General features: G+C 32.8%; 1 protein-coding gene across 1 annotated transcript in view; it reads right to left on the bottom strand.

Annotated features, from left to right (window-relative positions):
• LOC114347183 (venom carboxylesterase-6) overlaps positions 1 to 24341 on the bottom strand; it is a 36137-nt gene extending 11796 nt beyond the window's left edge. The window contains exons 1-6 of the mRNA XM_050641970.1: positions 24211 to 24341; positions 18508 to 18659; positions 15122 to 15227; positions 14881 to 15066; positions 12034 to 12219; positions 5558 to 5748 (exon numbers count right to left, since the gene is read on the bottom strand). Of these exons, the coding sequence (XP_050497927.1) occupies positions 5558 to 5748; positions 12034 to 12219; positions 14881 to 15066; positions 15122 to 15227; positions 18508 to 18659; positions 24211 to 24250 (861 nt within the window). The 5' untranslated portion in view covers positions 24251 to 24341. The remainder of the gene's footprint in view (positions 1 to 5557; positions 5749 to 12033; positions 12220 to 14880; positions 15067 to 15121; positions 15228 to 18507; positions 18660 to 24210) is intronic.
• Positions 24342 to 27858: the final 3517 nt, after the last annotated feature.

Below are 27858 nucleotides of genomic sequence, written 5' to 3'. Positions count from 1 at the left end.
ACGGGAAACTACTAATCTCTCTAGTGAAAAAGACAAAGAAGAAGAAGCCGAAATAATAAGTTAAACACGAAAAGTAAAACGGATATATCTATGGGAAATGAAGAACACCCTAAATAAGATAAAAGGACTTCAAGATAAATTACAAAGTTGGAAAATTTTAATTTAGAATCTGAAGAAATGAAATTTTAGACAATATAGTAGAGTTGTTCTGCAAAATATATCAAAGATGCACGTTCTTTAAAGGTAAAATATGGCAAAACCTCTAAATTTTAAAGAACCGCTTGTATTGACATGAAATTTGGCAATTTGGCAAAATACACATAGGCAACAAGTCAAAGAAAAAAAGTGATATTGTGCCGATGTGTGCTTTTGCCCTAGGGGTGATTTTCACCCCCTTTTTAGGCTGAAAAATATATGATCGAAATAAGTCCGGAAATGGATAAAATGACTAATTCTACGCAACTTTTGTTCTATAAAGTTTTTTTACCAAGTTAATACTTTTCGAGTTATTTGAGAGTGAATATATTAATTTTTCTACAAAATATCCACGTTTTCAGACGGTTTTTCGCAAATAACTCAAAAAGTAAGTATTTGATAGAAAAAAAAAATCTTATCAAAAATATAGCACGTAGGAAAATGAAAAACATGGTGTATATATTAGGTCACTATACCTAGTAGAAGCAGAGTTATAGCTAATGAAAAATAGGTTCATATTTGTCAAATTCCAAATCGAATATTTTAACGTGTTATAATCAAAAAACGAAGCACTTTTTTGGGGAAAACTCATTTTAACTTTTTAAAAGTGTTTTAAAAATGCTTATTTTTGTTTAAAAAGTTTAAAAAATATTTTTTAGCATCAAAAGTAAACAAATCACGCTCAAAATAAAGTTGGTCCCTTTTTTTGGTAAGAAATCGGGAAAATCACCCCCTAATTAGCATTTCAAATGAACTTAATTGTTATCACTTCACAAGTTTTTTACTCGCGTATATGATCTGTAAGTTTAATCGGTTCAAAGTCCTTATTTTTGAAAGAGCCCTAGTTAAAAGGGCTCGAACGAGTCACTTATCACGAGTGTATGCAAATTTAGAAACACCGAATCTTAACCAATTTTTGTCTTACAGAAAAACAAAAAATACAAAATATTCAGAAAAATAAAGTCGACTTTTTTTATTGTTTAAGATTTTTAGTAGCTTTAACAATTTTTAAGACATCTTGAAAAAAATATTTTTTTTCAAAATTAAAATTTTTAAAAAATTTACTTTAAAACAAAATTTTTTCAAAAATAAGCAATTTGCATCGATGGAACTTACGGATCATATAAATACAACATAAGTAAAGTAACTTGTGAAGCGGTAACGATTAATTTCATTTAAGTTGCTAATTGGAGGGTGATATTCCTGATTTTTTTTTTTGCCAAAACAAAAGGGACCAATTTGTTTTGAGCGTAACTTGCTTACATTTGATGCTAGAAATTTTTTTATAAAAACAGAAATAAAGCTTTTTTTAAACACTTTAAAAAAGTTGTAATGTGTTTTCCCCAAGAATGCTTCATGATGTGGATATTTCACATTGAATTATTCTATTTGTAATTTTTCGAATGTGAACCTATTTTTCATTAGCTATAATAGTCCAGGAACCGAAGCATTTCACCTCGCAATTTTTACAGAATGGATCGATTTGCTTGAAAATTTGAAAATAAGTAGTGGATAGTTCAAGGATCAAAATCTATATGATGCCGAAAGGCGCTTTTACCATGGGGGAGGTTGCCACCCCATCTTAGGGGTGGAAATTTTTTATTATATTTTAACTGCAAAAGTTGATAAAAATATTCATTCTAAGCAAAAAATGTTCTATACATTTTTTTGATAAAATTAATACTTTTCGATTTATTCGCTATCGAAAGTGTTAGTTTTATACAGAAAAAATCAATGTTTTTTGATATATACTCATTTACCATTCACTGAATTTTTGCCGTAGAAAAAATTTTTTCAAACCAAGTTCTTGGGAATTAAATAACCTACAATTTCATATAAAAACATTTTTTCGTATATCTGATGCTAATCTTTCTATTTTGAAGAAAATGGAATTTTTGCCAAACTACAAAAAGTCGTTATTCGCTTTTAACTCCAGTTTTTTTAAAACTAATCATTCTAAGCCAGTCAAACTTCTAGAATCTATTAATAATACATAAATAAAGAAGAATGAATAAGACCAATGGCTAAAAGCAAAGCTAACTTACATTATTATGCTTCCAATTGGATTTCTTTTTTTTTTCTCAAAAAAATATATTGATTTTTTAACCGTAACCTTTTTAATTTTTATCTTAGAAAGTTTACTAAAAAATAATTTTGTAGGTTTTTACAAGATCTATAAGACTATTAATATTAAATTCTTTTAAAATCCTCAGTCGCAAAAAGTGGTGATTTTGAAAGGGTTGGTAAAGGTGATTTTTGCATGTTATTACAAGATTTAATTGTCAATAGCTCACTCAATTTTTACCGTAGAAAAAATTTTTGCAAACCATGTTCTTGGGAATTAAATAAGCTATAATTTCATATTTAAATATTTTTTCGTATCTGTGATGATAATCTTTCTATTCTGAAGAAAAGGAAATTTTTTATCACACTTCAAAAATTCGATATTTGCTTTTGACTCCATTTTTTTAAAAACTAATCATTCTAAACCAGTTAAACTTTTAAAACCTATTAATAATACATAAGTAAAGAAGACGAAATAAGGTCAATGACTAATTTGATTCAGGGTGGTGATTAGGGGTTTGCTTTCAATCACTTTTTCGCTGAAAAATATAGGGTCTGACATTCTTTTCATTATAAGCCACTTAATTTTTGAGCTAAAGACTTTGTTTGATTTCTGGAGATAGATATTTTTAAATACTTCAAATTAGTTTAAACAAGTTATCCTCGAAAAATGCATAGTTTTCCCGTCTTTTGACTTTGAAACTACAATATTTAGCATTTGACGAAGAACAGCTAACATATAATAAAGTATAGCTCGATTACTATTGGCCTTAAAGAAAATTTAAAAAAACGGTTTTGTTTATTTTTTCAAAAGGTACATTTTTGTTAAGTAAAGTTGTTTTGATAAAACGAAAACTTTTTGAGTTATTTGCAGAAAACTGATTAAAAACATTAATTTTTTTAATATAAAACTAATAATTTCGATAGCGAATAAATCGAAAACTATTAATTTTATCAAAAAAATGTATACAACATTTTTTGCTTAGAATGAATGTTTTTACCAACTTTTACGGTCAAAATATAATAAAAAATTTTCACCTCCGACATAGGGTGGCAACCACCCTCATGGTAAAAGCGCCTTTCGACATCATATAGATTTTGATCCTTGGACTATCCACTACTTACTCTCAAATTTTCAAGCAAATCGATCCATTCTGTAAAAATTGCGAGGTTTTGTCCTATTTTAAGCTTCATTACTTGGACTATAACTCTGCTTTTGATTCGTATAGAGACCTAATATATACACTGTTTTTTCACTTTTTTATAGGCTATAGTTTTGCTAAGAATATTTTTTTCGACAAAATGCTTACGTTTTGAGTTATTTGCGAAAAACCGTCTAAAAACGTGGTTATTTTGTTGAAAAATGAACATATTCACTTGCAAATAACTCGAAAAGTATTGATTTAGTGAAAAACTCTATGGAACAAAAGTTGCTTAAAATTAGTCAGTTTATCCATTTCAGGACTTATCTTGGACATATAATTTTTTCACCCCCGAGATGGGGTGAAACTCACTCCTAGGGCAAAAGCACACATCGGCACCATATCACTTTTTTTTTCTTTGACATGTTAGCTATGCGTATGCCAAATTTCATGTCAATCCAAGTGGTTCTTTAAAATTTCGTTTTTGAAAAAGCATTACTATATGAAAGTGAAGGAATAATAATATGGACGAACTATTAACCGTAAAGGTATATTACAGTGCGTCCATAAAGTAACGCATACATTCGTTATTTCGTAAACTGGCGACTTTAAGGAAAAATGCCGAAAGGTCGGTTTTTTTTCGGTAATTGATGATTTTTTTTACATGAGAATAGGGGTCATGTGATAGCTCATTTAAAAGGGTATTAAATTCTCTATTCAGTAATATAAAAATTGGCATCATTATTTATACAGGGTGGCCAATTTTTTTTTAATTTGATTAAGTGACAAAAAAGGATGAATGTATGTTATTTATTTAATTCTGAATACATTTTACTGCTGTTAGAAAACAGAAAAAAAATTTATTTGAGAAATAAACATTGATTTTTGCTTAAACGAAGTGTTCAAACTGACAAGAGGCAAGTGGGTGGCAGCTTTAACATTGAATTTAAGAGGAAAACATTATTTATTTGTCAAATAAACCTTTCTTTCTTGTTTTCTGACAACAGTAAAACGTATTTTGAAATGAAATAAATTCATACATTCTTCTTTTTGTCTCAATTATTTAAATAAAAAATTTTTTTTTGGACACGCTGTGTAGATAAATAAATATGTTAAGGTTTATATTATTGAATATATAGTTCAATACCCTTTCAAATGAGCTATCACATGACCCCTATTCTCATTTAAAAAATCATCGATTTCTTCATTACGCTCAGATGGATGACGTCACTAGTATGATATATAAGCCAAAAAATCGTAATATAAAAATAAAAATCGACCTGTTTCGGGATTTTTCCTTAGAGTTTCCGTTTTACGAAACAATGAATTTATGCGTTACTTTATGGAAGCACTGTATATTAAATAAGGTATGCAGATGACACCGTGATTATGGCAAGCTCTGCTGTATATGTTCAACGACTACTACACGGACTAAATATATGATAATAACAAAGAAAACATATGTACAAACAACCATACATTTGGGAAATGTGCCGATAGAGAGGGTTGATCAAAGGGTTGAGGGTAATGATCAAACAACAGAAATAAATGCAGGGATAAAAATAGCAAGAAATGCGTTTGTAAAACTGTAAACTATTATCTGCTTAAGACAATAACACCTGAGATTAGGACTGAAAGTAAGAGATCCGAGATGTTACATGTTTCTGATGCTACAATATGAACTTGAGAGCTGGACACTGAAGCAAGAATATATAAATAAGCTTACAATCTTTCGAAATTTACTGTTACAGAAAATACAAAGAATACGAAATAATAAACACAATAAAAATAAGGAAGTTACAATATATGCTACACGTAATAAGGACTCAGCTATATGAAATGATAATATTGATAATACAGGGAAAGATAAGAGGAGGAAGGAGTATTGAAAGAAGGAGGGTGGTGTCATGGTTGAAAAATTTAAGGGATTCGGTTAAATGTGGTTCACTTCTTCAGAACTCTTCAGAGCAGCTGTATCTGTAATCAAACAAGATTAATGCGAGTAAATTTTCCTTTGCAAATGTACCAAAAAAATTAGAACAGGATGAACACCACCTAACTAAAGAAAAGTTATGATGTCGAGATCGAAGTTAAAGAAGAGAAATGGAAACATAAACTATTTATAAAATAATTAAGATTTTGTATATTGAACTTACTTGAAAATGTTTTACAGTATTTACAATCTGTTTTGCTGGCTTGGTTTTCAAACAATTAACCATTTCTTCATTACTTTCTGTTGGACATCCGACAAGAGAAGCTACTTTTTTGGCATGGTTAAGTGGTTCTTCCATCAACACCCAAGGGTTTAAAACACAACCACTTTGGGAAAATCCTTTTGCGAATAAGCCTACAAATGATTCAGTAAAAGTAAAATATTGGTGCAACTTAAAACATCACAATGTACTATTTTTTATACTTTTAGTGAATGCTTTATAGGTAAATCATTTAATGTTAAATTGTGTTAAATCATTTAATGTTAATTTTAAGGATTGTTCTGCAATGACTGTTATTTCTATTAAAAATAATGTTTTTTCTGCAGAAAAATTGACTCCAGTTTGGTTGCTGAAATGTTGGTTGCTGAAACTAGATTATCAAAGGAGTTTAAAGCGCTCTCTGAGCGAACTGAAATATAATACGTTTCTTGTTTTCGTTTCACGGAGAAATTCTTTTGTATTAGTTCTACTCCTAACTAGGATAGAGACCATGTTTTCGTTGGAATTTTGACACGTTGAATAGACAGGAGTGAGGTGCAAATTATAGAACTCCCCTAGTCTTCTTTAATTTAACATTCGTATGGTTTGCAAGAAATAGAAACCGTGAAGGCGTAACCAGAAACTTGGTCTCATTAAAAGTTTTATTTTCTTCGGAAATAATACTTTGAAGAAAATAAAACTTTGAATTGAATTGTTAGATTATAGTCTAAGAGCTAGTGAACCCTCCGACTAACGGTCGTCCTGTAAGGCTAGAAATATTTCTAGTGATAATTCATAGCACACCAAGGCTAAAAACCATGACCTGGCAGGCATCAGCGGTGCACGTGTATCTACCTCGTGAATCGAAAAGTGCAAATTTAGGGGGTAAAATAAACTTTCTCCTGTAAGGTTTAAATTTAAGTATGTGTTTGAGTAAGTCATTTAGAAGAAATCTGTACAATGACAGGCGATTCTGAAGAGCATAAGACCTTGCCAGGCGAGGGGAAAAATTAGGGGTTTTTCCTAAAATTATTCTTTTTGTATCGAACAAATTTTTATTAGGTTTTTTGAATCATTCCAAATAGAAAAGGTCTTTAGTGATTTTTCTCTTAAGTTAATAGTTTTTGTCATAAAAGCGATTGAAAATTTTGAAAATTGCGAAATCGGCCATTTTTAACCCTAAATCGGACATTTATCTAAAAATTTCAAAGTTGCCAAGGTAGGAAGATATTCTTTAAACATTGATTGATGAAATCCCAAAGAGTTTTATGCAATACAATATCGGAAACGCCTTTGTTTTTTAATTGCTAATCAAGCTGGCGCGACACTGTAGTATAAGTGAGGACGTTTGAGTTGGCATAAATTCATTATCTCGAAAATGGGCAAATTTCAAGAGAAATCCTCAGACAGGTCGATTTTTATTTTTAAATTAGGACTTTTTGGCATATATATAATACTAGTGACGTCATCCATCTGAGCGTGATGACGTAATCGATGATTTTTTTAAATAAGAGTAGGGGTTGTGTGATAGTTCATTTGAAAGGTTATTTAATTCTCTATTCACTAATATAGACATTAACATAATTATTTATACAGGGTGTACAAAAATTTTTTTTTATTAAATTAACTTAGATTAAATTTGACAAAGAGAAGAAAACATTTTTTGTACACCCTGTATAAATGATTATGTTAATGTTTATATTACTGAATAGAGAATTAAATAACCTTTCAAATGAGCTATCACACAACCCCTACTCTTATTTAAAAAAATCATCGATTACGTCATCACGCCCAGATGGATGACGTCACTAGTATTATATATATGCCAAATTTGCCCATTCTCGAGATAATGAATTTATGCAAACTCAAACGTCCTCACTTATACTACAGTGTCGCGCACGCTTGATTAGCAATTAAAAAAACAAAGGGGTTTTCGATATTTTATTGCACAAAACTCTTCGGGATTTCATCAATCAATGTTTAAAGAATATCTACGTACCTTGGCAACATTGAAATTTTTAGATAAATGTCCGATTTAGGGTTAAAAATGGCCAATTTCGCAATTTTCAAAATATAACAAAAACTATTAACTTAAGAGAAAAATCACTAAAGACATTTTCTGTTTGGAATGATTCAAAAAATCTAAAAAAAATTTGTTCGATGCAAAAAGAATAATTTTAGGAAAAACCCCTAATCTTTCCCCTCGCCTGGCAAGGTCTTATGCTCTTCAGAATCGTCTGTCATTGTACACATTTCTTCTAAATGACTTACTCAAACACATACTTAAATTTAATCTTTACAGGAGAAAGTTTATTTTACCCCCTAAATTTGGACTTTTAGATTCACCTGGTAGATACACGTGCACCGCAGATGCCTGCCAGGTCATGGTTTTTAGCCTTGGTGTGCTATGAGTTATCACTAGAAAAATTTCTAGCCTTGCAGGACGACCGTTAGTCGGAGGGTTCACTTGCTCTTAGACTATTATTAGATTTGCTGTAAATAATATGTAATATCATCTGTATAAATACTAGATTTAATAGGAAGTCTAATTACATTTAAGATGCAATTAAGAGTAATTAACAATAGGGTTGGGCCCCTTGAGTGATTCCACTATAGGATATTTAGAGAACTTGTGATTCCATTTGTTCTAATTGTATTGAACACGAGTACTTAAAAATTTTTTTCTTGCTGCTTGCTGCATGTTTAAGTGATATTGTGTTTGCTTGGGATTAAACCGCAATTGACTACAATAAAAATTATATTTTAAATTTGTTTTGACGTTTCTATTTCCACTGACGAGATATAAAATTATCGCTTGTTTTTACCACTTAAAATGATTATAATTTAGGAACAGCTGTTAAGTTATCGCTGCAATTTTTGATATCCGGGCCAAACTTTTCGTTTGATAAAGGTTTTTGGATATTGTTATTTACAGTGCGTCCAATTAATTCGGCATAATATTGGATACTTTTTTTTTCTTAGTTTCATGAAAAAAGTTAATCTTTATAAAAAGTTCTGCATGCTCTAAAACTAAATTTTTTTGGCCGGCTAAATCTCCAGATTTAAGTCCTCTCGATTATTTCTTTTGGGGTTTTTTAAAATACAGGGCTTAGCAAGGACCTTTTCAAGTTATTGATAATTTGGAAAGGATAATTAGAGAAGTATGTCAGGAACGAATACCCTTAAAAATGATAAAGGGGATATTATTACTGACGTGAAGGAGAGATTGTGTCAATGGACCAATTACATCCAACAACTCTTTAATGATGAAAGAGGAGAACTGTCATTAGAAATCACAGAGGATACCGGACCACCAACATTAAGAGACGAAGTCATCTATGCCATTATAAACACGAAAGAGGGTAAAGCTACTGGACCAGATGATGTGCCCATCGAATTATTAAAACTTATTGATGAAGATGGTATTGATGTAATGGTTGAACTCTTTAATCTAATATATCAGACTGCCACAATCCCCAAACAATGGCTGCAATCGACCTTTGTAGCAATTCCCAAAAAGTCAAGTGCAATAACCTACTCGGATCACAGAACAATATCTTTAATGAGTCACACACTTAAAACATTTTTGAAAATAATACACAGTAGAATTGTTAAAACTCTCGAATATGAAATCAGTGACACACAATTTGGCTTTAGAAATGGTATGAGCACACGAGATGCTTTGTTCGGCTTGAATGTGCTGACCCAGAGATGAATGGACATGAATCAGGATATGTACTTATGTTTTGTAGACTTTGAAAAGGCATTTGATAAAGTTCAACATAAAAAGCTTGTAGATATATTAAAAAGCAAAAATATTGACAGTCGTGACATGAAAATTATATCTAATATATATTGGAATCAAACTGCCAAGGTAAGAGTTGACAACCAGGACACCCAAGATATCAAAATACAGAGAGGAGTCGTCAGGGTTGCGTGCTGTCTCCACTACTTTTCAATGTCTACAGTGAAGCGGTATTTCAAGAAGCGCTCTCAAATTCAATAGAAGGTATATCTATCAATGGAGAAGTTTTGAACAACTTACGTTTTGCAGACGATACAGTAATAATAACAGATAACAACAATGATTTACAGAACGTAATGCAACGCCTTAATGAACGCTGTCATGAGTACGGACTGAAGATGAATTTAAAGAAAACTAAATGCATGATCATAACTAAATCAGCACACGTAAACATCCAATTAACTATTGAAGATACTGTGATTGAGAGTGTGGATAACTATAAATACTTAGGAACATGGATAACATCAAATGTAGACCAAACCAAAGAAATTAAGACACGTATTGAAATAGCACGTGCATCATTCATTAAACTTAAAAAGTTTCTTTTTTTGTCGGGATATAAGGTTAGAACTACGCCTAAGGATGCTTCGATGTTACGTGTTCTCTACTCTTCTTTATGGCTTGGAAGCGTGGACGTTGAAAGAAGTCCATTTGAATAAGTTGGGCGCCTTTGAATTTTGGTGTTACAGAAGAATCCTACGAATATCATGGATTCAAAGAATGTCGAACGTGGAAGTAACTAGATGGATAGGAAATCAACCGGAAATAATACTAACTATCAAAAGACGAAAACTTGAGTACTTGGGACATGTGATGAGAGGGCAAAAATACTCATTATTACAGCTTATTATGCAAGGCAAAATCCGAGGAAAGCGAAATGTGGGAAGACGAAGAACATCCTGGCTTAAGAACTTACAGGAATGGTTCGAATGCAGTAGTGCAGAGATATTTAGAGCGGCATTCAACAGGGTCTGCATTGCCATGATGATTTCCAACCTTCGATAGAAGATGGAACTTAAAGAAGAAGAAGTCAGGAAATTACTGAAGATATATTCAAGAATGTATTAAGGGAATTTGATAAACGAACCATATATTATATCAGTAAAAGATGATTGATATATTGCCTTAATTTATTTATACCGAAAATTATTAAAGATAGATTTTTGTAGCGGATAGATAATATTGAATATTGTTCGTCCGCTATAACATTTTCCTATGCGTCACGATTCATTTTCAAACAAACTAAGTCAAAACATACAGTGAAACGTACGCCTATGTGTGTAGTATATAGTATACAGTATACAAAATGTATATACACATCGACGTTCGTTTCACTTTATGTTTTGACTTAATTTGTTTGAAAATGAATCGTGACGCATGGGAAAAGTTATAGCGGACGAACAATATCTGACAGTATGTCAATAGTTTTCAATTATAACTAAAGGTCGCTGCATATTATCATGCACGTAGCGTTTCGAGCACGTAGCGTTTAGTCTCCGAAAAATATGATTTAATGGTTTTAAATATGAAAAATTCACACTGTCTGGAACGTATCTTATCACACACCTTACGTTTTCGTTCATTAAAATCATGTTTTTCGGAAACTAAACGCTACGTGCTGGAAACGCTACGTTCATGATAATATGCAGCGACCTTTAGAATTTTTTTTTCATAAAACTAAGAACAAAAAAGTTTACCATATGATGCCAACTTAATTATTGGTTACACTATTATTGAAAAAAAAAAACAATATAACAATTTTAGTGTTCTCATTTCATTGGAAGTACTCCTGTAAATGTATCTTCTATTTCTTCATCATCATGTCTTTCAGCGTCTGATTGTTTATTTTATTGTTCGTTGCTTATCCAAATCTTCCAGTTCTTCCAGACTACACTCACGACTCTCATTTCTTCAATCTTCTTTCCTATTTTTTGTTCAATTTCGTTTATTCTCTTTATCCATTTTTTCCTTGTCTGCCTTTTTCTTTTTTTTATTTTTCTTTGTTTCTATTATTCTCTTATTTTTTTTTGTTTTTCCTCATTAGACATTCATTCCAGCCTAACTAATTTTCTCCCAATAAAGATTTTTGAATTATATGTTGCCAAACTTATTCATTTTTGTATCTTTCTAATAATCTAGTATAATTCCTAATAGTCTACTCTAATGCTTTCAAGTTTGTATCCATTTTGGTCTTTATAATGTTTCAAGATATTTTATTTTCATAGTATGTTGTAGGTAATAGATGGAATAACTCTTGCGTTAAAAAATATTTGGTAGGCTATTGCAGTCCAACGCAGTTGTATTGATATTTCGAATAGGGACACAAACTGTTCCCAGATAGTTATAACCATTTTAATCGACTTATGCCGTTTAATTTTGAATTCTTTCTTGTTATGATTTTCAGATTAAATATGAGCGAACATTTTTAATTATACGCCTTTTGGGAGATACAGAAAGAAATGAAAGAGAGGATTTTAGAGTATATAAGAACCAAAATAAAGGAAGATATTGAATCAATCTACTAAAAAATGGATCAAATCCTATAATAAATTTAAAATTGATAGATTTGTCTTCAGTCTAAGTGGGCTATATTGCATAAATAAATTCATTATTATACATAACCATCTAAAATTACCTTTTGAATGTGGAGTTATATAATGTGTATGTACACTTGCTCCTCCAGCAGACATGCCCATAATCGTTATGGAATCAGGATTTCCTCCGAAATACTCTATGTTGTCTTTAATCCATTTCAGGGCTAGAATTTGGTCCCTCATTCCACCATTTCCAGGAATTACATTATCTTCGGTACTCAAAAAACCTACAATTAACATAGTCCATTGAAATGTTACATTTTTTAGGCCATACCTTGCATTTGTTAGAGGAGTAAATTTTATTTTTTTAATGTGTAGAGGGGATCCGTAGGAGCTTAAGTATAAGTTTTTGGGGTCGCCACCTTTGTCCCCCGGCCACCACCTTGGAAAAGGGTGCAAAGGGATTTTGCGCTATATCTCGTTAACTACCAACCCTACGGAAAATCTAATAAAACATAAAATGGAGCAAATTAAATTTTCTACAATTTTGTTTCTATTACTTGCTATCGTCAAGTGACCAAAAAAAGATATAAACAAAAATAAGTAAAAATGTTTCCTTTTGGAGGATATCATTTTTTTTCAGTTCATTTTACAATAAAATAACATTTCAGTAATTGTGTAGAGGGTTTTCTAGCGAACAATTTCTATAATAAAGTGTTTAATTCTATTTATTTATCTAGGTTTTACAGCGCTCCAAACTTGACCAGATTCTCAAATGCTCATAGGGATACAATAAAAACAAAACGTTAGGCTTAATTTTCTATCTATTTATTATTTTATTCATACAATTTATTATGCCTTTAACATTCCTATGACATTATTAATCTATATTTGATCTTACTCCAGACCATAAAACTTAGAACCCTAAGCATATATAGAAAAGGCCCAAGAAGTTGTTTGAGGACAAATTCGCCGGCCCAGAAGAAGATTGATGTAACCGCAAAATGCAAAATTCTCCAGAAGAGCAAAAAAAAACGATTTTTAAATATTTAAAATAGGGATTAAATGAAGAGTAATCGTCCAGGAGCATCGGTATGGCGTTTGTTTTTTGACAACGATGGCTTTTATTTTCATCGATATTGGTTCGAATTTCATTATCTCAATGTAATCGCCCTATTCTCAACCCTATCCACAGATCCGTCATTATGCATCTGAAACAAGGTCTAACATAGCGCGTATTTCAGTAACGACGCAACTACCCTATAGTGGCTAAGCACATTTTTACAGTTCGGTATTTTTGTATCATCTTTACATAGAATTTTAGAAGTTAATTGCGCAATAAACAGGAATTGACAAAATTTGCAGTTACGTCATTTTTCTTCCGTACCGGACTGAATATCTGCTTGCTATTTCTTTTATTATTATAATTTATTCTAGGTGGCACAGCAGTCGGTCCCCCTCTACTTAACTTATTCTTACAGTTGTGCTACCTATTTGGCCACGTGCATTCGTATTAAAAATTGTGAAAAGTATTTTGAGTTTTATAGAATATACCTACTATTGAGAGTCTTATGGGTAAAATTTATATTTTTGTGATTAAATAAGCATTTTGTGTTTTTTGTAAGAGAGCATCATGAGTGGTGGTTATTTTATTTGTAAGAAACCTCTGGGGAACCTTATTTGTCAGCGGGAAAGTCGAGCCATCTTTACTTACTTACTGATTATATGGCGAAAATAAAGACGATTCGCTAAAACAGTGACAAAAAAATGCATTTAATCTCTTTTCACTGCTTACAACACAAGATGCAGCCCGTTTCCACAGACTCCGAGTGTATCACCAGATTCAGTCATAGCTCGGTAAACATTGTGATCCAAAAAATTGCGGCTGGAAAAAGCATGGACAATTTTGGATACCAATTCAAACTTCCAAGCCTCCAGTATCCCCGAGCTTATGAAATTCATCTTTAGCGGATGCAATAGAAACTGAAAGTGCATGTGGTTGCCGAAAAGCAGACCTCAAATGTTCAGCAGTGTGCCTCTATTGTGGTGGTGAAAGTTCCAGCAACATCCTGGACATATCAACATTCATTATTGAAGAAAATGAATTGGTAAATGAATTACCGACAATGACGCCAACTCTAACTCTCATTATACCACAAAAACTCACCTCGGATACTGATTCAGATCTTGACTCGCAGCCTGGACCATCGAAAAAAATAAAAAAATATTATCTATTATAGATATTGTTCAACATATTAATAAATGATATTATTTTGTCTAGAAATTGTCCGTGGATTAGGCCTATTGGGGATACCACACAAAAAGGCGCCTCTAGACTCTACCTAATAGGTGGCCGGGAAAAGGGTCAAAAATAGCTTAATAATAGCATAGGAATGTTAAAATCATAAATAAATATATAGACAGAAAAGTAAGCCCAAGGTTGTGTTTTTATTGTATTCCTATGATAATTCGAGAATCTGGTAAAGTTTGAAGCGCTGTAAAACCTAGACAAATAAATAAAATTATTTTACATAGTGGAAATTGTTCGTTGAAAAATCTATAAAATCGATATGATGTTATTTTATTGTAAATTTTGTCTTATTTTTGTTTATAACTTTTTTGTTGGTCACGTGACGATAAAAAGTAATATACATAAAATTGTAGGCAATTTAATTTGCAACATTTTATGTGTAATTAAATTTTCTGTATGGTTGCTAGTTTAGGAGATACAGCGCGAAAGCCCTTTGCACCTCTTTTTCCAAGATGGCGGCCGGGGGACCCCAAAAACTTGAACTAAAGCTTCTACTGAACTCTCTTTGTCTCTCTGCCCCTCATCACATTAAAAAAATAAAATTGACTCCTCTAAGAAATGCAACCTTAAATGTAACATTTCAATGGACTAACAATAAATAACAATGGAAAAATAAATATGAGTAGATTATCCTTACCTAGTGGCCCCAAACGATAGTTTATTGTAACGTAAATAACGTCTCTATCCATGATCATTTCTGACCCATACAATCCACCATGGTTAAACATGAAGGCACCTCCGTGGATGTAGAGGAGTACGTTCAGCTTCTTTGATGACTGTTTTTTTGGAGTATAAATGTTAACGTATAGACAGTCTTCAGTTCCTGCAATAATTTTTGATAAGTGACATGGTTAATATCCTCTAAAGGATTCGGTTACCTGATACCATATCTTGTCCCGCTGGGGTCATATGATCGTATTGAATACACCTCATTATTGTTTCTGCCTTCCATATTCCCGTCCACGGTTTTACTGGTACAGGTTTCTAAAATATTGCAGTATTTTTAATGGTTCAAAATAAAACAAAAAGCAAAGATGGCTTTCACGGGCAGCGGATTGAAATAGTAGATACATTGTTTTTTGGTCTAAAATCATTTTTTTCAGTGGAGAATTATTTAGGGGTAGAGCATACCGAAAACCAATGCATAAGGAACGTTACTTGATCAACAATTCGAATCAAAGTTGAAATTGAAAAATAAACCGAACCACCCTAATCAAAGAAGAGGTATGCGAATTCTTTTTCTTAAGGTGCCGTACATTTCTGCGTAGGCATACACCCTCTTGTCAGTTGAGATGTTACCTTGTTCTTTTTGATGTGCTTATCCGTGATGAAGGTTGGCGATCATCATGGCAATCTTTACCTTATCCGCAGCAGCGCGGAAAAGCTGCATACATGTGTTGGATCAGGTTCTGAGGTTCTTTAACCAAAATGTTTTTCTTCTTCCTGGACCTCGCATTCCAAATATTTTTCCTTGCAGAATAGCCTGTTCGGATAATGTATCCGAAGTATTCAAACTATCGAGATTTGATAATGGTTAGTGATGAGCGAGACTGGTCTTGGTCTTGGTCTTGCAGCAAGGCCAAGACCAAGACCAAGACCAAGACCAAGACCGCCTTTTGGTTTGCAAGACCAAGACCAGGTATTCAAGACCAAGACTAAGACCGAACCTTGCAAGACTAGGCAAGACCAAGACCAACCTGCAAGACTCTTGCACTTTTTTGCGAAATTGGTTTTTTATTATTTAACTTTATTTTTTTTTCAATAATACATACTGACATTGTAATAAACCTTAAACAATATCGAATTTTTAGAATATATAATATTTAGGTTACATTTTTAAGTCATTTTGATTATGTCAAACGGTTTGCATTTTCTCAACCTTCAAAGTGTCCAGAAGGCAAGTTTTCAAACGTCGACAGTTCAAGGATAATTGAAATTACTTGTAAGATAAAAAAATGTAATTATAAATAGATAGGGTAATCCGTTTAAAAAAAATGCCTTTAAAAACGGTTTTTCTTTTTTCTTCTTTTTTTCACTTTTTTTCTTTTATATCATATGCTATTGAATGCATAAAAAGCAGGTTGTGTCTCAATTTGTAAATTTCAAGTAAACCTTTATATTTGGAATATATTTTAATGAAATAATTAGGTGAATGTTTAATGTTAAAACTGGTATCCGTTTGAAACTACATTCTACATTCTTTTAAAATTTTAAAGTAAAAAATATAGTTTCATTCTTCACATCTTTATTTATTTCAATGTACAGTTTATTCGAAACTGTTTGGTTCAAATTATTACTACCAAAAAAGCAAGACCAGCAAGACTCTTGCAGCAGGACCAAGACCAAGAATAAGACCGCCTAGTGCAAAACCAAGACCAAGACCAAGACCAAGATCAAGACTGCCTTTTAGCTGTAAGACCAAGACCAAGACCAAGCTTTCAAGAACAAGACCAAGACCAAGACTAGCCTGGTCTTGGTCTTGTTCTTGTTTTGCTCATCACTAATGATGGTCAGTACCTTTCGTTTCTTCTTCATTCTTCTGAGGACCTCATTCATCTGAGGACTTTCATTCTTCTGAGGAGATGTTAGATAGAGAGGAATACTTCTTCTATTTTAGCAGCATTCCGAAGAATTTCATAACTATGGATTTCAGTCCATTAGCGAATATAACGCAGCCATGACAAAAATGTAGCTCGTAATCTGTGCCCATAGTATACGTATACAGTCTGATTATTTTCTACATAATCAAAAACTTCCCGATTCTGGAAGCCCGCTCTTCTTAATACTTTCTCATTTTTGATTAAACCCTTTAAAAACCCTTTTAAAACCTAAACTTCAAGTCTGTTGATGGATCTTTAACCTTCACGCTTCCATTCTGTCCAAGAGAGGTCGAACGTAACGCTTGAGCACCTTGTATCTCAGGTTGAAATCAACCTTGCTTCAATCTAATCCAGCAATCAGTCAGAAATTTAAGAAATTTTAAAAGAGGCTTGTTCTATTGTGCTCTTTATTTCAGTATCTACATATATCTTTGCGTTTTTGTAATTATTTCTATCTATAGGCACTCTTTTTGTCTACTTGCTATTTATTTTAAAACTCAAACCCAAAGCTGCACTGCAGATTTAGATCATTTTAAAGGCATTGAACCATACTATGGAATGGAATCATGGTTAAATGTAGAGACAATGAGACGACTTAACGCCTTTGAAATGTGGACCTATAGAAGGATTATGAGGGTTTCCTGGGTAGATAGAGTTACGAACAACGAAGTACTGAGAAGAATAGGTAAAGAGAAGGAAGTTGAACTTACAGTTAAAGAAAGAAAACTACAGTATCTCGGACATGTGATGCGGGGTGAGAAGTATGGCATCCTGCGACTCATACTGCAAGGAAAGATAGATGGCAGAAGAAGCATCGGAAGAAGACGAATTTCATGGCTGAAGAACCTGAGAGAATAGTTTAGATGCAGCTTAAAATAACTATTTAGAGCTACTGCCTCAAAAATTAAAATAGCTATTATTATGATTGCCAACCTCCGTAGCGGAGATGGCACCTGAAGAAGAAGAAGAAAGGCATTGAAGATCTTCGATGTTATCTACCACTATCGCTGTGTCATCGGCAAACCTAATGTTGTTAATAAATATGCCGTTTACTTTAATACCCCTAATAAAATTTGCCACTGCTTCTGAGAAGGCTTTTGTACGTATAAGTTAAACAATATTGGACAATACAACTTTGTCTCCAATGTAGACTAAACGATTTATACGTAGGAAAAGAAATATATAAAATAACTGCAAACGAAAATCAAAAGATTTATCATTATGTATTTGCAAATCCAAATCAGTCATGGCAAAATACACATCTTCAAGAAAATCCACATATTATATTAGAATAAACTAACATCACAATACTACCCACGGATATTCCGAGAAACTATCGAAATACCCTATAAACTTAAATGAAGTCTCCTGTCCGTGATATATTTTATATTCAATAATATATTAATTTCCCTATCTAATTGAATCACAAAGATGTATATAAACAGGGTGTGAATCTCAGTGCTACAAGATCCAAAATTTTTTCCAGATGCACAAAAAATTTTAGTACCTATTTGGACCAACAGACAGATTCTTGACTTTCTGTTGCCTTTGTACATTTTAAACGTAGGAAATACGCAAACAAAGTAAATGACACATTTGTTAGATATTTACGACACCATCTTTTTAGATACATAATATGTATCTATTATAATCTATTAATTTACCTCAAACCTTAAATCACCAACTGGTGGACTTGCATATGGTACACCTTCGAATGCATTAAATTCCTTTCCATTGACTGTCTTTTTAATGTATCCCTCCACCACTCCTAGTGGAAGAGTAACTGTTGGTGGCGGAGATTCCTTGCATATTACCACTGGAAACAAAACCCAGTATAAGATTCTTTATTTTTATTGCTTTATGATGATTACAGTATGGCATCTTATACAGTGGACTTTTCACAGGATGGATAGTTAGATCAACATTTCAAACTAAAATTGTGGCAACGTAGACTGAAGTAAACACTTCTGTTGTATGTAGGTATATATGAATTTATTAAAAATGATTTAAAATTTATCCACAAGGTAGTGGAGAATTACAAAACACAAAACGTTTTCGGTCTAAACTGACCATCATCAGTGTGAACCTGGAAATAAGTAAACCACTTAATTTGAAAGCAAAGGGTAAAATTTTACTGTTGAAAAAATAGAAAATGTGGTTACTTACGTCCGTTGTACAAGTATTTGGCACTAGCCACTTCATTAGGTGTAAAAACCTCTAAATTACATTGTTGGAATATTTAACATTACTTATAAAATAAGCGACATTAAGTCGATGTATTAAGATTATTCAAAAACCATGTGGATGTACTTCATCCTTGCTCTAAAGATGCACTTAGTGCTCAGGTGAGAGGTAACGACCAATTAACCAAACTGATAGGTGCCAAAGTGGCATGACAAGACGTCTCAGGAAGGTGGTTTTTCGTAAATTACCTGATGTCTGCCTCATCCGAAAAGTAAATATTGAACATTACTATTGATATTTAATTGATATATATTTAATATATGAAAATATTGTTATTATTTAATATGAATTTAAATATGTAATTAAAAGTTGATGAAATTTTAATATATTAATTGGTTCAAACTAAAAACTTAATAAATAGTTAGTTCAAACTAAATCTTAATACATCGACTTGATGTCGCTTATTTTATAATGTTAAATATACCAACAATGCAATTCAGAGGTTTTTACACCTAATGAAGTGGCTAGTTCCAAATACTTATACATCGGACGTAAGTAACCACATTTTCTAATTTTTCAACAGTCAAATTTTACCCTTTGCTTTCAAATTACGTGTATTACTTATTTCCAGGATGTTTTTACACATTTTCCATTACTGATGATGGTCAGTTTAGACCGAAAACGTTTTGTGTTTTGTAATTTTCCACTACTTTGTGGATGAATTTTAAAGATATTTTAATAAATCCAAATATACCTACAGACAGCAGAAGTGTTTAATTCATTCTATGTTGTCTTATCGAAGGTATACAGCCAACTACAGGGTTTACCCTTTTTAAAGTTTTAAAATTGTATCTTTTCCAACGTAAAATAGTAAATTGGATAAGATGCCACCAGAAAATGGCTTCGGGACATTTTAATATCTAATTGAAGACCTTGGGACGAGAAGGGGACATGCCACCAAACCATATTTTGGAGAAAACATCATTTTAAACTTATTTTCAAATCCTGAAATCCAATTTTTACATTTTTCTCGGAAGTAAGGTCCTCAATCGATTGGAAATATGTTATTAAATACATAATAAAAGTACCACAAATGTTTATTTAACGGTTTTTGAATTATTTAATATTTTTTGAAAAAATATGAGGCTTATTCCGTTTTGTATAAAAAATTATATCCTAAAAAATGAACATAAAATGCAATAATAAAATAATTTAGTTGCCAATATTTTCAATATCTAAAAAGTCGTCCAAATGTTCAATATCTTCAAATGGTTCATCTATTTTCAGTATCTGGTAGACAGTACCGGCGCTAGGGTATAAAAAATATGCAAAAGATGCGAAGGCGCCCTTCGCCTTCTTTTAAATTACTATTTTGTATATCACCGACAGAAGAAAAGCTCATTTTGGCGCCCCTAAAAAGGGGCGCCCGCCTGCAGTGCATCCCTTGCAGGCCCGTTATCGCCGGCCCTGCTGGTAGAAACTATTCGCAAGCACCAATTTCTGCCTACACTGTTTTGTGCCACCGCAAGGTGCATCTAATTTTTTTGGTTCTATTTTCTTCCCTTTTGTATTTTTATATTCGTAACATATATTGCCTTTAGCCTTGCGCTTAATTCTTTTATTACATTAGCAGGAGACCTCAAGTTGGCAAGAACCTCGAGAAGTCTGTGGGGTATAAACCATTTTCCTACAATAAAGTAGGTATTTTACTAAAAAGGGATAAGCCACAAAAAACCTTTAGAACAATCATAATATTTTTAGGTTCAAAAATTAAACATAAGGGGACAAGCCACAAATTTAATAAACATTACTGTTCCTGAGTTTATATTTTCCGAATCGCTGCTACTTCCAGATAGTGTATAGTCTTTGTCATCTTCGCTTTTATTTCAAAACGGATCTTGTTCACTGTGTTCAGAATCAAACTCAGAAAAGTCTATTTTCCGTTTACATGTACGGTAATTTTCCGCCGCCATGTTGATTACTACTGTGGCTTGTCTCCTTCTGTTGTAATATAAACGGAACTTCTGTGACACAACGGGACTTACTACAGCGTTGTCATCTAGCTGAAATTTTCTGTTTGGGACATTAATATGATCTTAAAGTGTGCGACTTCTACTTTAACTTATTTTTGACGAAAATGTGGCTTGTCCCCTTCTGGTCCCAAGGTCTTCAATTGTGGTACTTTAATTATTTTACCTATTGTATTCTGATTAAGCTAACAAACAATTAGTGAAATACTGAGATTTAAAGAAAACAAGGAAAAATAAACACATTAGACGGTCTTAAAAAATTTGCTATTTATTTATTTATTTATATCCTGGTTCAGGATAGGCTACAATAATTACAAATAACTCAAAAAGTAGGCTTATAACATACTACAAAAAGCTAAAATAATGACGAATTTCGAAATGAGCGAGCCACTGAAAATAGAAAATACGCATATAGAAAGAGTAGATAAATATGTACCTTTACCTGGACCATGAGATAAAAATAGGTTGTAAATAAAAATGTAGGTAATAGGTAAATGCGGCATATGGAAACTAAAACTATGTATTCAAACAAAACATCCCAATAAGCGTAGAACTAAAAGCTTTTAATCAATGCATACGCCTAGTAATGAGGCATATGAAGTTTAAACTTTAAAGGTTAATACAAAAATTACAATTGGTATAATACAATTATTGGCATTGGCAATGAAAAAATGGCGATAAGAAAGAATCTACTACGAAGTTACCGTTAGGTACTATACTCTATCTGAAATGTGTAAAATATATCTTCCAGAAAAGCTTTCTGCAGCGTATAATATGTATATCAGGTAGTTTGGTTACATGAGCAGAACACCGTGTCATTGAACTCAAATTCAGAGTCATACGATAATGCTACCAAAAAAATAAGCTTTTTCGAGATAATATGCTATTAAAACTAATACAAAAAATAATAGAACAAAACAGAATACCACAATAATGGAGATCAAGCATCCTAATACCTATCTTCCAAAAAGGAGAAAACTCGGACCAGGAGAATTACAGAGGAATTAACTTATTAAACACAACTATAAAATTAACAACCAAAGTGATAACAAACAAATTGAATCAAATTATAACATTAGCAGAAGAACAACACGGTTTTAGGTCGGGAAGGTCATGCACTGACGCTATATTTATAATGAGGCAACTTCAAGAGAAATCGTTGGAATACAACAAACCGGCATATTTATATTTCGTGGACCTTAAGGCAAGCCGCACACCAAAGAAACATGAAACGTAAAACATGAAACATGAAACGTAAAACACGTTTCATGAAAATAAAACACGGCTAAACAAATCTTGAAGTCCGCCTACCAATGAAACGAGTGTGATTCATGCTCATAAAACATTTTTATTTTCGGAGAGTTTCATAAACGCCCGGACGTTTATTTATTTAGCAGTGTTTTATTTCCATGAACCGTGATTTACGTTTCATGTTTCTTTGATGTGCGGCCTGCCTAAGCCCGGCCGCACATCAAAGAAACATGAAACGTAAATTACGTTTCATGGAAATAAACCACTGCTAAACAAATATATATCCGGCCATTTATGAGACTCTCCGAAAATAAAAATGTGTCATGAGCATGAATCACACTCGTTTCATTAGTAGGCGGACTTTGAGATTTTTTTAGCAGTGTTTTCTTTTCATGAAACATGTTATTCGTTTCATGTTTCATGTTTTTCGTTTCATGTTTCTTTGGTGTGCGGCTTGGCTAAGAAAGCATTAGACAGGGTCACATTAAAGAACGTTATCCATTTGTTATACTCGAGAAAGGTACCTCTAGGAATAATTAAAACGATCGAAAACATCTACCAGAACAACACAATAAAAGTAAAAGTGGACGATGAATTAACTGACCCAATTGAAGCCGGCAATGGGATAAGACTTGAGTCCTTTATTGTTCAACCTGATCATGGACAAAATAATAAAAAAGTAAGAACTAGAAAAGGATACCAAATGGGAGAAAAACAACTTAAAATAATCTGATATGGCGGACGATGCAATACTAATCTCTCAAAGTGAAGATGATTTACAACGTATGCTGCACCAATTCAACATAATCGCCAGAAAATTTAACATGTCTCTCCCAAAAGACAAAATGCATGGTTATAACAGCAGATCCAATAAGATGTAAATTGGAGCTGGAAGGTCAGATAATAAAACAAGTGATGGAGTTTAAATAGCTAGGCATCACACTATCTAGCTACTGAAGGCTCGAAACAGAAGTGGAAGATCAAGTGAATAGAGCAAACAGAGCCGTAGGTTGCCTGAACGGCACAATATGGAGAAATAAAAATATCGGAAAAGAAATGAAAGGCAGAATTTACAAAACAGTCATCAGACCAATAATGACATACGCGGCAGAAACACGACCCGACACAGAGAGGACAAAAAGATTGCTCGAAACAGGGGAGATGAAAACCCTTCGAAAAATCGATCGGTAAGACTCTATGGGACAGAGCTAGAAGTACAGATACACGACGGAGATGCAAGGTTAATAACTGGGAAAGAAACAGAAGAATAGAATGGAACATAAGCCGAATGACAACAAATAGGGTAGTCAGGACAGCGAAAGACGGTTCCCCAATAGGAAGACGATCAGTGGGAAAACCACAAAAACGGTGGAGATGGAACGACAACTTACTAGTGGCACATTAAAAAAACAGAGTCATGTCTATACAAAAAGAAGAAGAAGAAGAAGAAGAAGAGATAACATGCTAGTGTTTACGAATTGAATTACACAATTAATTAATATGTAACATAACTTCTTAAAGTGTAACATCCTAATGTGAGACTATTTTTATCCTTTCCTGCTTCCTCTTCACAAGAGAAACCATAAAAATTCTTTAAGATCGATAATGGACCGGGTCAAATCAGGAAGAAAATCAAGAAAGGACGAAACTGTCGTAGATGGAACAGAAAAAGATATAAGGGAGATGAAGGTTTAAAAATACAAGCCAAGTGATAGAAAGAATTGAAGACGAATGAGGAAAAACACGTAATGACAGAAAAACTGCAACATAATTATCTAATCTCTAAACATAATAATTTTTATAAACATATTTTGAACGGTATGAACACAAAATAAAAAAATTCAAAGCCAGTAAGGCATTTTAAAATTTTGTATGTCAACAAAAATTGAATATTTTACTCACCTCCTAGAACAAAAACAAATGTTATAAAATACAGAATCATCTTCTGTAATTGTATGTTAACTGTTGTTGCCAGACCATATATGTGTATATTTAACAGTTGTACTATCTTATCACAGTGTTGAAACAATACTAGATTGTATAAAAAGGAATATATTATTAAACAGATTTTATACAGCATGTCTCACTAAATTGAAACCGCATGGAAATTTTTCATTATAATTTTATGATTAAAAATTTATGCATAATACATGAACTTCTTCTTCTTCTAATGGCTCCACGACCCTTTGTGAGTCTTGGCCTGCTTAACAATGTTCTTCCATTCTGCCCTGTCGGATACTTTCCTTCGCCACTGTATGATATTCATGGCTTTAAGATCCCCCTCTATGTCGTCTATCCATCTTTTACGGGTCCTTCCATCTCTGGAATATTTCACAGCTCGATTATCTGGCTTTGATCGGTCTAAATGACCAAGCCAGTTTAGTCTTTGTGACTTTAACAATCTAACATTATCTGCGCTCTGCATTAGTCCATCATCCAGCTCGTGGTTCATTTTAATTCTCCATGTATCCTTAGTATTTTGCGTTCCAATATTCTCAGTTGATTTTCATCAGTGGTTGAGAGGGTTCACATCAGCGTTGCCAGATTTTTTTTTTGCCAAGTCGGGATTTAGGAACTTTTTGAGTGAAAAAAGCGGGATTGTTTCGTCGAAAGCGGGACATAGTGAAAAAAGGTATATAATCAAAAATATTTGAATATTTATCTTTTTATTTTAGTTCAAATTACGTTTACGAGACATTAAGATAGTCACCTAGTGAAAATATCAATAGAAAATAAATTTTAATAAAAATATGGTATTTTAAATCACATTTACCTTATCATTAAAATATTGAGTCTTATTCGTCTTCTGAATAAAAAAATAAAAAACAAATCAGATATCAGAATCAAAAACGTTTTATTCGTTAGAAAAATGTGGCGTTTCAAACAAAAGTCATAGAAGTTAGAGTTACAAATTATAAGAGAATAATTTTATATATTTATAAGAATAAAAGTTATAAAAGATATAAGAATAACAAAATAAGAACAATAAGAGAATATTTTAATTATTTATAAGAATTACTTATTCATATTTTTGTGAGGATTTAACTTCTTTCAAAATATCCCTTTTCTCTTTAGTAAATTTAAAGAACTCTTCACAGGATAGCTGTAGATTAAACTGGACGAGTAATTCTGCTTTAATTAACTTTACGGAACATTTATTTCTCGCATCTGACCATTTCAAATTCATCTGCGAAAAAACTCGTTCCGGAAAGCAGTTTGACGTTGGAGTACTTAATATAAAAGATACGAGTTTAAACATATTCCTGGTATCTTTTTTTGGAAACTGTTGAAAGAGCTGTTGCCATTTCTGTGCGGTGGTGGCAGTGGTGTCTTTGGAATTTCCCACTAATACGTCCAAAGATGATTTCAACAAGTTAAATTCTTCATATAGGTGATCTACCGAAATATTGTCTGTCAATTTCAATAAAGCGATAGCATTTTCAATCATGTCGACACTAATTTCAGTTTCCAGATTTAGGAATTTAAGTCTAGCAAAAATATTCTCATCTGAAAAATTATAACGTTTTTCTATATATTTTTGGCAATTTGTGTAAAATAGTTTAAAGTCTTCGATGACTTTGATCTCTTCAGATTCAACTAATTTATTTAAAATAAGTTTCGTCTGGTAGCCGAAAAACCCATCCTTCTGTCTTTGAATCAGTCTTGAACGGAAGAGGCATAATGACTCATGCATTTCGGTTATGGCAATGTCATTTCCCTGAGACTCTTTTATTAATGTACCAAAAGCACTCATCACATTATAAACAAAATTCAAGTAGGCTAGAGTTTTTGTTTCCTCTGCTTCAGAACCAAAAATTTTTTCAATGGCTTTCGCACATGATTCTTTTTTATCAAAGTAGCTTTTCAAAGCAGGCCAAACCTTGATTATTCTCTCAACAGCAGGACAGAGCGACAAAAATCTTGTATTTACGTGACGTAATAACTCGACCCACTCCATTTCCGTAGTTTCAAATATCTCCATCAATTCCGCACGACGTTTAGCTGAATGTGAGAAATGGCCATATATTTTTAAGATGATAGCTTCTACATCGATGTCTAATCTATCACATGCAAATTTGCTCATGTTATGCAAGATGTGAACTGAACAGTTAGCTTTTAATATTTTTTCGTTTTTGGAATGAAGATTAGTGAAAACAGAATGATTTGAACCAAAGTTTACATTTGCATTGTCTGCACCATATGATGTTACTTGCGATAATTTTAAGTTATGTTTATCCAGTGTTTCACAAAGTACCTTTGTTATTTGGTCGGCAGTTTCGTCATTACTCTCCACAAAATCTATTAATTTGTTTTGTATTCCTTTGTCAAAACTGAAATATCGCACACATATTGGAAACATTTTCCGGTTTCCTTTATTGCTGGCATCCGTAGAAATCGAAAAAAATAAATCTTCTTTTAAATTTTGAACTACGTCCTTCAAAGCTTCTTTTGCCAATACTTCACAAACTATTGCTTCGCTCTTTGTCCTACCACATTTAACATTCTTAGCTATCTTAGAATCGGCGTACATGAGAGGTAATAACTTTTGAAAACAATCCAGACTATTGTAGCTTAACGAATGTTTAACGGTGTGATATACAGAAGTAATTTCTGCAGCTGACGTTTTGTATATAATATCATCGCGATCACGATCAGATGTTGAAGTACCCGGTGCCTGGAAATAGCTAGTTAAGTTTCTTGCAGCACGAGAACTAGTGATCTTCAAGTGACTATTTGTTTTGGAATGCTTCACTACGTCGTTTAATCCGCCATGTGAAATAGTAAACTCTTTTTTACACAGTGTACAGTAAGCTTTATACTCACCCGACGCCACAGAACGCAACCAATTGTGATCATTCTGCCAATTTGAACTGTATTTGGTGAGGCGATGTTTTCCTAGTTTGATTTTTTTCTTGGGTGTAATGTCTTCCGGTTTCGAGCAATCCGAAACATCACTATCGGTTTCATAAGTTTCATTCATCTTTCGTAAAAAAACTGGAACTTTTGTTTTCTTATTGCAATTACACTAAATTTCGCACCTAACGCAACTCACTACCTCACTGATTTCAAGCTCGAAAACAAATGGTATTCGTTTTTCTTTCGTAAGTAATCACAGCTACTCGCTTACGATTCAAATAAGAACAAGAAAAGAGCAGAAGAGAAAGAGAAGATGTTAGCAGTCGCACGCACCGATTGCGTGAGGCACAGAGGCACCCTCTCTCTCGCCTCGCCCGCGCTTATATTCATTATGCGCTGGACAGGCGGCCGGTCCACACTTGTTTGTGCCAACCGCTGCGCTTTCTCAGTACGCTGCACGCAGGGTCGAATTATTCCCAAAAAGCGGGATTGAGCCTGTCCCGCGCGGGACATTTAATTTTGAGTTAAAAATCGGGACGTCCCGCGAAAAGCGGGACGTCTGGCAACGCTGGTTCACATCCATATGTGACCACTGGTCTAATTCCTGTTTTGTAAATTCTAAGCTTAGACTCAAGATTCAGTAATTTACTGTTCATTAAGTCTTTGTATGTATAAAAACACTTGTTAGCGCTA

This window comes from Diabrotica virgifera, chromosome 1 (genome assembly GCF_917563875.1).
Source record: "Diabrotica virgifera virgifera chromosome 1, PGI_DIABVI_V3a".
NCBI classification, from domain to species: Eukaryota; Metazoa; Arthropoda; class Insecta; order Coleoptera; family Chrysomelidae; genus Diabrotica; species Diabrotica virgifera.
Note: the sequence above shows the minus strand (reverse complement) of the source record. Positions and strands in the feature narration are given on the sequence as shown.